At 45.5% G+C, this 11,825-nt stretch overlaps 1 protein-coding gene and 1 long non-coding RNA gene across 2 annotated transcripts; one reads left to right on the forward strand and one right to left on the reverse strand.

Annotated features, from left to right (window-relative positions):
• Window positions 1-1,750: 1,750 nt before the first annotated feature.
• On the reverse strand, window positions 1,751-4,984 carry UTP3 (UTP3 small subunit processome component). The gene has a single exon (XM_028743955.2). It carries the CDS (start codon window positions 4,638-4,640, stop codon window positions 3,165-3,167), a length of 1,476 nt encoding a protein of 491 aa, XP_028599788.2. The 5' UTR covers window positions 4,641-4,984; the 3' UTR covers window positions 1,751-3,164.
• A 92-nt stretch (window positions 4,985-5,076) lies between these two features.
• On the forward strand, window positions 5,077-10,665 carry LOC144328834 (uncharacterized). The gene is made up of 3 exons (XR_013394121.1): window positions 5,077-5,224; window positions 6,515-6,610; window positions 9,036-10,665. It is a non-coding gene; the product is annotated as an uncharacterized LOC144328834 (long non-coding RNA).
• Window positions 10,666-11,825: the final 1,160 nt, after the last annotated feature.

The raw sequence follows: 11,825 nt of genomic DNA on the forward strand, positions 1-11,825 counted from the left end.
CTCAGGAGTGGACACATTTCCCGCCCCCTAGGAAGGGCGACCCCTTTGGGGTCAGTTCGTGCCCTTCCCGCCTCTGAAATATGGCGTGTGTGTGTACCATTATTGCCCTTTGAGTGGCTGTGTGGAAAGAGACCACTTTGCTGGTCAGTTTTTGCCACAGTGGGGTGGGTGGGTGTCTACACAAACATATATATTATTCAATTTTTCATTCTACATTTGAATTCAAACATCAGCATCATCCCCATTTAGGATTTCCTGAATCCTTAAGACTTCCCACCACCCCTCCATAGTTTCCATTATCAAACTTTTCCTGCGGCCATCACTAATTTCTCTTTTTCTTTCAATAGTCCATTTTTACCTTCGTTTTTAATACATTACATGCGTTACTCAGATCCTGCCAAAGTTTTTAGTTGTTTAGTGTTCTCTTAAGTACCGTACATTACAGTAGTACCTCGGGTTACATACGCTTCAGGTTACATACGCTTCAGGTTACAGACTCCGCTAACCCAGAAATAGTACCTCGGTTTAAGAACTTTGCTTCAGGATGCGAACAGAAATCGTGCTCCGGCGGTACAGCAGCAGCAGGAGGCCCCATTAGCTAAAGTGGTGCTTCAGGTTAAGAACAGTTTCAGGTTAAGAACGGACCTCCGGAACGAATTAAGTACTTAACCTGAGGTTTGTTGTTGTTTAGTCGTTTAGTCATGTCCGACTCTTCGTGACCCCATGGACCAGAGCACGAGATACCTGAGGTACCACTGTATAAAGTTCTCCCATTCCTTCTTAAAGTTCACTGTGGGCTTCATTCTTGACTCCTATCTGCCAGGAAATGGACACTTGAAAGCAGTTCCCACTCCGAATCCACCACAGTTGTCAGTTCCTTAAACTAAAATGAACTATATCCCCTCACCCATTTCCCTGCCACACAAAAAAAGTAATTGACATGTTACCGTTACCATTTAGGGCTTAAAACCCTTGAGGAAAATGCACTATTTGAGTTTATATTCTGGCTGAGCCTTTTTTCATACCAGATGCAATTAGAAAGGAAATTTGTACCACCTGAGCATGTACAGAAGATGTCACACCTTGCGGATTTAATTTGCTTTTGTATGCCTAGTAAGGGCTGGGTAACACATTAACTTGATTTCTCTCTGCTCTCTTAAAAATACTGCATTTGAGTTGGTAAGTAGTAGATGCCACGCTTTGCCTGCAGAAGGTCTCGGGTTTATTAATATTTATTTCTTCTATATCCCACCTTTCCTCCAAGGATCTCAAGGCGGCACAGTACATGGTTTTCTTCCTCATTTTATCCTCACAACAACCCTGATAGGTAGGTTAGGCTGAGAGAGTTGACTGGCCCAAGATCGCTCTGTGAGGTTCAATCCTTGGCATTTCCAGGCAGCGCTCAGAAAGGTTCCCGCTTGAAACTCTTAACCAGCCATTACTACCAAAAGTATTGTTCCCTTTCCCCACTCTACCCCTTGACTGCCCCCCCCACCCATTTATGGCTAGGCAGAAATACAAACCTATGGTTCCTTAATCAAACACACTTGCTTGGCTTTTACTGCAAGCATATTGAGAAGCCATCGTGAAGCATGGCCTCTCCTCGTAAATGCACACAGAAGAATATGTCTATATTTGCTTACCTCAAATGATCTAGACATGGTCTGTTTGCTAATTTCTGCACAGGGGCACTTTCCCTGTAGAAGATAAAAACTCAAACTGCAGCCCGTTTAAAAAGCTTGCCCTAATCTTCCATTTCACCACTTTATCCCCTTTACAAAGTGATCTCTCAAACATTACAGAGAATTTACAAACTTTTCAAATAAACACCATGGTTCACTCTTATTTCTGATGCCCTAGCATGAGTATCAAACCAAAGACACCATTCAATAGGCTTGGGGGAATGCTAAGATTTTCAAAAGTGCAATAATATTTGGGGGAGGGGGACTAAAGAGGTGTGCAAAAACAGCCTACTGAGGACCAACCATGATTACTGACCACTGTGCTGTTTGTGGGTACAGGATGTAGAGATGAAGGTAGATGGAATATCACAAAGCATTGCAGCAAAAAAGTCCTCTACATTGCAAGAGTTTGTCCCACTTGTCAGTCCTTAAAACCACATCTCAAAATCATGGCTTGCTCTACAAAAAGACTGACCTCTCCCCACCTGCAACGGAAGTTACTTTTCTGTAAAATAACTTCCAATCACTATTTTCTGTAGCCTTAAACCCCTCACAATTTTAATTACAATGTTAATTACAATGTTGGTGCCCACCACTAAAAACAACTCATCACAGCATGTGCCTCTATGCTTCAGGGTTAATATCCCTTTTAAAAAATTAACTACTAATAGGCATCCCCTCACAGTTCATTTCTGAATGGTTTCTAGTCATTATGTTAAACATACCTGCTAACATTTTAAAATCAAAAAGTGATTGGTTTTGGTTTCACTCAACCCAGCTACCAATGCACCATATGCTAAACTGTGGCTTCAAATATGTATACTGTATTAATGTAGAGCACACAGGTAACTTAGAAGGTATATAAAGTATATAGAAAGTTTTTGTGAATCTGAATGAAGCAAATTAAACTTATGCATTAGAAGCTTTACCTGCCAAAGCTCTTATCATTCACAACATACAAGACCGTCTCCACTTTCGCATTGGATCTGATCAGCCTAGCCCTAAGTGTATGCTCAAGATAGCTTAATGCAGATTAAATATTCCTTGGGTCCCTTAAGAACTAAGGAGAGCCTTATTGGGTCAGGCCAAAGTATCTGGAACTCAATCCTGGGCATATTAACTAAGAATTCCCATTGAGCTCAATGCAGTTACTGAAAGTCAAAAGTGCACAGAAATGCAACCCAGCAGGTCAAAAAGTGGTGGAAGGTGAGAGGATTGTTGACCTGCTATGTTCTCAATGCAGTGATTGGGATTTACATTTAAACACAGTGCCTGGTTACTGCGGATGACCACAAAGATGAGCTGCTGGACAAATGAAACAACTGGGAAAGGCAGTTGCCCTGAACTTTGCATACTATGAACAATGCTGCTTTCTCCATGTTAAAATAAATACATATTGCCTTTATTTACCCCAAAAATGAACATTTATTGAGCTCACATTCACTGCCTTCAGCGAGTAAAAAAAGAATTATACAAAGAGAATCACTTAAGCTTAACACTTTTCTTAACTCCAGCACGAATGCCAGACAGTTCGCCTCCGTATCTTTGTTCTTCTCTTCGGACCTCACGAACCTGCCCCTTCCTACGAATCTTGGCACGTCTGAATTTCTCACGGTGCTTGACTCTTGGGTTACGATCAATCTTTTTCCTTCTGGGTGTGAGGCCTTTATTCTTGACAATCTGGTATGTTGCGCCTCTCTTTTGATCTCCTGCTTCCTCTTCCATAATCAGGTCTTCCACACATTCTGTTTCTTCTCGTTTCCTCTTTTTCTTAAGCTTTATCTTTTTTTCCATCTCCTTATAATAATTCAGGGCAGCCTCCTCATCCAAATCTGAATCATCTGTAGGTTCTTCAGGATCATTATCATTAGAAAGCTCACCAACAGCTTTAGGTTTGATTTTATTAACAGGCTTTCTAGCAGGCACGATAAGCTTCTTCCTACCTTCCACATCACCAGCATCACTACTATGGAATTCATTAAGGAGCAGGCGAATCTCCGGTGACAGTTTTTGGTCCACAGTCGCCAAATCATTTATTAAATTTCTGTAACTTACAAGTCTTTCAATGACGGGGTGACCGTGAACTGGAATCCTTTTGGCTTTCAGCACCAAGTAAAAACTAATGTTGCAGCAATAGTTCAAATAGAGATGGTATTTGGTCTGTAAATACTGGCTGCCCTTTCCCTCTGGGATGACCCCATCTTTTACCATTTGCATGAGCGGCTCCAGTTCATCTCTGAGCTCAGTTAACTTGGCTTCAAAGTCCTGAATCAGCTCCAGCAACTCCGGGGATTCCTTTTTCAACAGCTTCAACTTCTCTTTTTTAGAGAGAGACTGCAAGTCCTTGGCAATTTTCGACCCGGACTCTTTTCGACCTGGCTCCTGGGCTGCCGCAGCGTAGGCCTCTATCAGGTCCAGGCCGTAATCATCCTCCCCCAGATTCTGCACCAGCCTTTTCTGAATGGCTTGGGCCTCCTCCTCTTCCTCCAGCTCCTCGGCTTCGGCTTCCTCCTGGCTCTGCTTGGCTGCTTTGGAGCGAGCCGCAGCCTTGCCGTAGTCGGTGCCGTAATAGAGCTGTTTCCGCTGGCCCCAGGCGAACTCATGGGGGAGGCCGAGGTCTCCGCTGCCGCCCCGCTGCTCCTCCAGGTCGCTGTCCATATCCAGGGGCTCGCCTTCGCCTCCATCCTCGTCGTCGTCCGCGCCCTCATCTTCTCCATCCTCCTCCGTCTCACTCTCCTCAGAGAGCTCTAGTCCCAAGACCTCCTCCTCGCCATCTTCCTCCTCCTCCTCCTCCTCGCTGCCCAGCGCCGCCAGCACTGCCTCCTCCAGACGCCGCTGGTGGAAATCGTCTGCCTCCTCCGTGAAGATCGGGGCTCCCGGCTCCGGCTCCTCCATCTTTTCCTCCCGCGGCTGCGAGGCCCTCAGGCCCGGGGCTATTCTCCGCCGTGGCTTCCCCATGTTGCCGGCAGTGAGGACGGATCGGCAGTCGGCAAACAAGCGTGCAGTATTGCTGCTGTGCGGCCGCCAACGCACAACACTACTTCCGGGTCGAAGGTCGGTGACCCTGGAAACAGGCTTTCACTTCCGGCTCACAAGAAACGGGTAAGCCCCCGCCTCCACCTAACTAATTCCCAATTGTCATTTCCTTGTTCAGGAAATAACCGGCGGCCGTAAGTCTGACGCTTGCCGTCCTTAATCTATGCGTCTCCAGTATATCCCAAACTGTACAGCGACCTTCCTTTCGAGGTGCTTTACTTCCTGCCTGGAGTAAGCGAGTAAATTCTACTTCCGGTCGGTTGATGCGCCCTGCTTTATACCTTCCGCCTCACTTGTGGACGCTCTGGTTTCGGTAAGAAGCATAGAGAGGTGATGGGGAGGGTGCGCGCCGGAGGCGAGGCGGGGCGTTCGGCCGATGAAGTGCGCATGCGAGAACCGCAGGGGGACACGTGGCCGACGTAAAGCGTGCGGCGTAATGGAGTGCTAAGCGGGTGTATCTCAGCCTCTTCCGCTGCTTCCATTTAATAGAACGAGCATCCACACAGGTCCAAGATACATATTAATCGATCCCAGTTAATAGCAATGCACTGTTCACTCAGCTCGATAGACAGATAGATGTCTATTTATTTCTCCTTAGGAATCTGCTTTATGCTGAGTCAGACTTTTGGTCCATCTGGGTTAGTGTTGTCTACACTGACTGGCAGCGGCTTTCTAGGCAGCAGCCTCGCAACTCACCCTGCAGGGACCGAACCTGGGAATCAGCTACATCAGGGGTGGGGTTTGGTAATATGGCTCCCTGAACAAGACCAAGATTGGGCGCCCCTTCCCCCTAAATATTTACTTTCCACAATATTTCATTTTGGTACAGCTGCTTTTTAAATGGGTCTTCTAGGTACCCGTATAAATATAAGTATTGTGCTCCCTGTCTGCTCCACACCACCCTAAATCTGGTGTTGTCTGCTTGCAAGGCAGCCGCTGAGCTATGGTGGCCCTTCCCTTAAAGAAAGAAAGAACAGACCTCCTGGATTTTTTCCCTGAGGCTTCTCACACAGACACCCTGCTTTAGCAACCGAAGGAGTGGTGGAAAGTGTGAAATGACAATGTTGTTGTTCTCTCCCTGCTCACACTGCTAGGACCTGGGTTCTCTAGTCTAGATGAAACCTGATTCAGAACAAGCAATGGTGTTGCTGCTCACGTTGTGAGATCATTTCGTTGCCACAAGATGGAGACAGATGCCGACTTTTAGCTTTTCTAAAGGATAAAATATATGTTAGGGTGGAAGCAGCTAACATGATGCCTTCTAGATGTTGGACTCCCATTTCCCATCAGCCTCAGCCGGAATGGCTAATGGTCAGGGATTATGGGAGTTTGAGTCCAACAACATCTGGAGGGTACCACACATTAGCAGCTCCTGCCATAGAAGGTAGGTTAATTGATGGATGCTGGCCACTGTTACTGAACAGTGGATGCTGGCCTTCAGTTACTGAAGCGTACATTGGAATATCAAAAGATGGACCGCCACATGCGAATTTCCCCAGAATAATCTGCTAGTTGCCATCAGAAACAAAATCCTGGGCTTCATGGGTCTTTGATTAATCCAGAAAGGCAAGTCTTGACATTTTTACATCTTCAGGACTGCCAATGGATTAACAGAATCGATAAATAGACCAGTTTAAGCAAAGTCTGCAACCCTATACAAGTCTATACATGGAATATACTTCCGAGTAGGCCTACATAGGCTTGTGCTGCTGGTAATATATTAAATCCAAACTAATTTGCATATTAATAAAAACAATTGGCTTGTATGGAAATGAAAATTCTTTTTTCGTTTCTAGATAATTCATGTACCTGCGACAGCAGGGACTGCCTTAGTAATTAATGTAGAAGACAGGGTGCTTTTTCTGAGAGGACACCTTCCACCTACAGTTCTTGTAAGTTCAATAAACACTTCCATGAGTTTTGCAAGCACGTTTTTAGGCCATTAAAAGGCTTTTGATCACTGGTTAACTGAGTAAACACCACAGCCCCAAATGACATAGGAGGGTGTTAATAGGCAAGAATTGGTGCAGAGTCCGTGGCACCATTCACATAACAAAAACTACCATAGAGATATCAAGTTTTTCAAAAGTAGCAAGTCCATGGCTTCACTTTTGAAAAAAAGGTCTGCAGTTCTTAGCTAATTGGGAACCACTGGTTTAGTCTAACCTGCTTGATGCAAGAAGGCTTTCCCCTAACAGATGACTTTTCCTGTCCAGACTCTGCTTAAAGACTTCCAGCATGGGTGATCCCACCACCCCTCTAAGTAACGGGTTCTTTTGTTAACCTACTCTTACTGTCAAGTGGTTTCCTCCTAATATTGAAATGACACCTACCTGCCTATAGCTTAAGTCCATGAGATATAGTAGTGTCTTCTAGGGCACCAGAAAACAATTTTTTGCACTCTTCTATGACTGTGTGTGCATCACCCTTTACTCTGGCTCCAGTGTACTCCCATCACTGGTGTTTGAAACCATGTACATGTGATGTTAGCCACAATCCCATAGCTGTCCTGTAATTCTTGAGAAATCCTGCTGTTCAGTGCATTTCTCCATCCAATTTGAAAAATGTCAGCCACATTCAATTTGCAGTTAAGCTGAGGTGTGTGCACTTGAGACAACTGTTGCGTATGCCCAGATGACAGTTTTGTGAACAGGAGTTGGAAAGGTTGCAGGTGTGGAAAAAGCAATCGTGCTTTGAGTGATGAAATCTGGGAAGGGGCGGCCTTGCTGCGCTTTAAGGTGCTAAAGCAGAGCTTTCCAAGCTTTTCATGCTGGTGACACACTTTTTAGACATTCATCATTTTGCAACACAGTCATTCAGTTTTATTCCCAAACCAGAGGTTAAACTAGCCCCTTTCAATGACACACCTACACACTGCAGCCAACACACTAATGTGTCATGACACACAATTTGGAAAGCTGTGTCCCAAAGTGTATTTGACCTAAGTGTCAGCCTTTCAGGAATTTGAAGTGCTGTCATGTCCCTCCTCTGTCTTCTCCAAGTTAAATACAACCAGTTCCTCCCACCTTTCCAGTTGTGCTTCTGGTACGGTTCCCTTTTTTATCTACTTGTGGAGGCTTTCAAGCTGCTTTTCAGGCTATCCTTCCACCTTAAGTTACCACAGTCAGTATGTTCTGCCAGGCTGGACTGCTGTTTCTTAGTGCCCTCTGTACATCATCAAGGCATTGTAATCACTCAGAGTGAAGTAATGGTGCTGAAAAGAACTCTTGCCTCTGAAACAAGCAGGCTGACCGATACCAAACCCAAGAGCCGTTCTATGCAAAATAAGTGCAGGTGCCAGTTTCTTCTTAAGAAAACCACAGAGCAGGTGCAGCAGGGCCAGTTGAACTGGAATTTAGAGTTGCAGCTCTCTGAAGGAAAGGAAATGCAACTATTAGGGCGTTTAACCAAGTAAAGATGCTTAAATCTTCAGATACCATGTATATAATTCAATAGCTTCATTAAAATGTGAATTGGCATATCTTTTTATTTGAAGGCGCTCAAGGTGGCATACGTGGTTCTCCATCCTCCTTGCTTAATCCCCACGACAACCCTCTGAGGCAGGTTACGCTGAGATGTAGTGACTAGCCGAAAGTCACCCAGGGAGCTTCATGGCTGAGCAGAGATTTGAACCCTCGTCTCCCACGCCCTGGTCTGAAACTCGAACCCAGGGGTCAGCAAGGTTCATCTTGCCTGGGCTGGATCGGTCCCGCAGAGATCCCTCTGTGGGCCGGATCTCATGCATGCATGAGGCGCACCTGCGATTTTTGACATCTGCATGTGCACACCCGCGATTTTCAGTGTCTGCGCATGCACAGACGCAATTTACAGCGCCACAGAAGCGAGTCCCCGTGCTGTGCTGCACTGATTTAGTGCAGCAGGTGAGTGGGCAGCTCATTTCGGGGGCGGTTCATGGGCCGGTCAAATGACCTCTGCAGGCCACTTCTTAGAATACTCTAACCATTACACCTGACATAGGACTCCTGCCAACCCCATAATGCAAGATGCTTTGGGACAGGCTGTGGTTACTCACTGGTGATCAATGGGCACTCTACACATGCTTCAAGCCCGAGGCATTGTCCTCCTCATGAAATAAGTTACAGTTAATTCTATTGACATAGTAGGTGTGAGTCCTGACACACAAATCAGGGGAACCCTTGGATAAATTAAGTCCAGAGAGTGAATCAACTACCTTTGTAACTTTTTCCTGTTATTGATTTTCACCTACCGGTTTTGTCATCATGTACTTGGTGACTGAAAAAGTAACTGAAACTCTTCCTGTGGTCATAAGGTGTGTATTTTTAACCATGTGCACAGAGGCTGGTATAAGGAGCTCTGCAGCTGGACTGTGGAAAGCAAAGAGCCATGTGATCTAGAGGCAAGTGACTTCAGTAAAATAACTTTACTCTTTCAGGCACATGAGTTTGCTGGTTTGAAGGTGTGGATCTTGAGTTTGGGGGCAGAATTAAACTGAAGTTAGGACCCGCATAATGTAAAAATACTGTATATAGAATCACAGAATCTTAGAGCTGGAAGGGAACCCAAGGGTCATCTATTCCAACCCCCTGCAATGCAGGAATCTCAGCTCAAGCATCCATGACAAATGGCTATCCAACCTCTGTTTAAAAACCTCCAAGGACGGAGAGTCCACAACCTCTCATGGGAGACTGTTCCACTGCTAAACAGCTCTTACTGTCAGAAAGTTTTTCCAAATGTTTAGTTAGAATCTCCTTTCTTGCAACTTGAAGCCATTGGTTCAAGTCCTACCCTCCAGAGCAGGAGAAAACAAGCATGTTCTCTCCACCATGTGACAGCCCTTGAGGTATTTGAAGATGTTTATCATATCTCCTCTCAGTCTCCTCTTTTCCAGGCTAAACATACCCAGCTCCTTCAAGCGCTCTTCATAAAGCTTAGTTTCCAACCCTTGATCATCTTGGTTGCCCTTTTCTGCATATGTTCCAGCTTGTCAACATCCTTCTTAAACTGTGGTGTCCAGAATTGGGCACAATATTCCAAGTGTGGTCTGACCAAGTCAGAATAGGTAAAAGTAAAGATACCCCTGCCCGTACGGGCCAGTCTTGCCAGACTCTAGGGTTGTGCGCTCATCTCACTCTATAGGCTGGGAGCCAGTGCTGTCCGGAGACACTTCCGGGTCACGTGGCCAGCGTGACAAGCTGCATCTGGCGAGCCAGAGCCGCACACGGAAACGCTGTTTACCTTCCCGCTAGTAAGCGGTCCCTATTTATCTACTTGCACCCGAAGGTGCTTTCGAACTGCTAAGTTGGCAGGCGCTGGGACCGAACGACGGGAGCGCACCCCGCCGTGGGGATTTGAACCGCCGACCTTTCGATCGGCAAGTCCTAGGCGCTGAGGCTTTAACCCACAGCGCCACCCACGTCCCCTCAGAATAGAGTGGTACTATTATTTCCCTTGATCTGGACACTATACTTCTGTTGATGCAGTCTAGAATAGCATTAGCTTTTTTGCTGCTGCACCACACTGTTGACTCGTGTTAAGCTTGTGGTCCACCAAGACCCCTAGATCCTTTTCACATGTACTGCTAGTAAGCCAGGTGTCCCCCATCCTATATTTGTGCATCTGGTTCTTTCTGCCTAAATGCAGAACCTTACATTTGTACCTATTGAAATTCATTTTGTTAGCTTCTCCAATCTGTTAAGGTCATTTTGAATTCTGATTCTGTCTGTTCTTAAACCAAGGCATGCTTTCCCATAGCAGCGGGGGACTCAATTTCCAAATGGAACACACTCAACAGGAAGTGAAACGTTCTTATTCCAAGGCAAAGTTCACAAACCAAAACACCTATTTCCTGGTTTGCAGCATTCTTAATCCAAGTTGTTCATAAGCTAAGCTGTTTTTAAACCAAGGTACCAGTGTGTGTGTGTGTGTGTGTGTGTGTGTATATATATATATATATATATATATATATATATATATATATAGGTTATCTTGATTTCTTATTCTTCCGGTAAGTTTTGTCATTTCTGCATGTTCCATAAGTTATTGTATCCATTCTTCCTTTGCTGGGACTTCTGCCTTTTTCCACAAAGGTTAGAGTCTTGCCTGTTCCTAGTTTTGCCTTTGGCCAAACCAAGGAATGTTTGGCTCTGAAAGAATGTGAACTTTGGGGTGTAAAACATCCCCACCTTTTAGGGTCCCTACACATGAGCAGTCCCGCCACCGCATGAGTTTCAAGTTGCATTTGCATGTTGCTGTACATACCAGAGAGGGGATGCCTTATGCCCAATGTACATTTCCTATTTAGTTTCCCCATGTCTGCAACACACACACCCTGAACACCTATCCATGAACCTGTCGTCTGCTCAAATATGCAGCTTAACTGCCAAGTGAATGTGGCTTATGTTTATAAATTAGACATGAGCTGGTTTGAGGGGGAAAGCATCAGGCAGGAGAATTTCTCAAGAAACTTCAGGATAGATGTGGATTGTGGCTAAGGTGAGCTGCAGAGAATCCGAAGTTAACAGTAACACAGCCGTCAAGGCCTGTTCCAATAGTTTGCTGCTGGGATAAGATGCCAAACATTGCTGACTCTGCCAACAGGAAAAGAGTCCCAGTGAGGTGGGGGGGGGGAATCCTAAATTAGCAGCCTGATTCTGGTTTGTTGTTGTTGTTGTTTAGTCGTTTAGTCGTGTCCGACTCTTCGTGACCCCCTGGACCAGAGCACGCCAGGCACTCCTGTCTTCCACTGCCTCCCACAGTTTGGTCAAACTCATGCTGGTAGCTTCATGAACACTATCCAACCATCTCGTCCTCTGTCGTCCCCTTCTCCTTGTGCCCTCCATCTTTCCCAACATCAGGGTCTTTTCTAGGGAGTCTTCTCATGAGGTGGCCAAAGTCTTGGAGCCTCAGCTTCAGGATCTGTCCTTCCAGTGAGAACTCAGGGCTGATTTCCTTCAGAATGGATAGGTTTGATCTTCTTGCAGTCCATGGGACTCTCAAGAGTCTCCTCCAGCACCATAATTCAAAAGCATCAATTCTTTGGCGATCAGCCTTCTTTATGGTCCAGCTTTCACTTCCATACATCACTACTGGGAAAACCATAGCTTTAACTATATGGACCTTTGTTGG

This window comes from Podarcis muralis, chromosome 9 (genome assembly GCF_964188315.1).
Source record: "Podarcis muralis chromosome 9, rPodMur119.hap1.1, whole genome shotgun sequence".
In the NCBI taxonomy this organism is placed as follows: domain Eukaryota; kingdom Metazoa; phylum Chordata; class Lepidosauria; order Squamata; family Lacertidae; genus Podarcis; species Podarcis muralis.

What these genes read in the sequence shown, in the direction of transcription:
- UTP3 (XM_028743955.2), bottom strand. Translation starts at nt 4,640, where the DNA reads ATGGGGAAGCCACGGCGGAGAATAGCCCCGGGCCTGAGGGCCTCGCAG.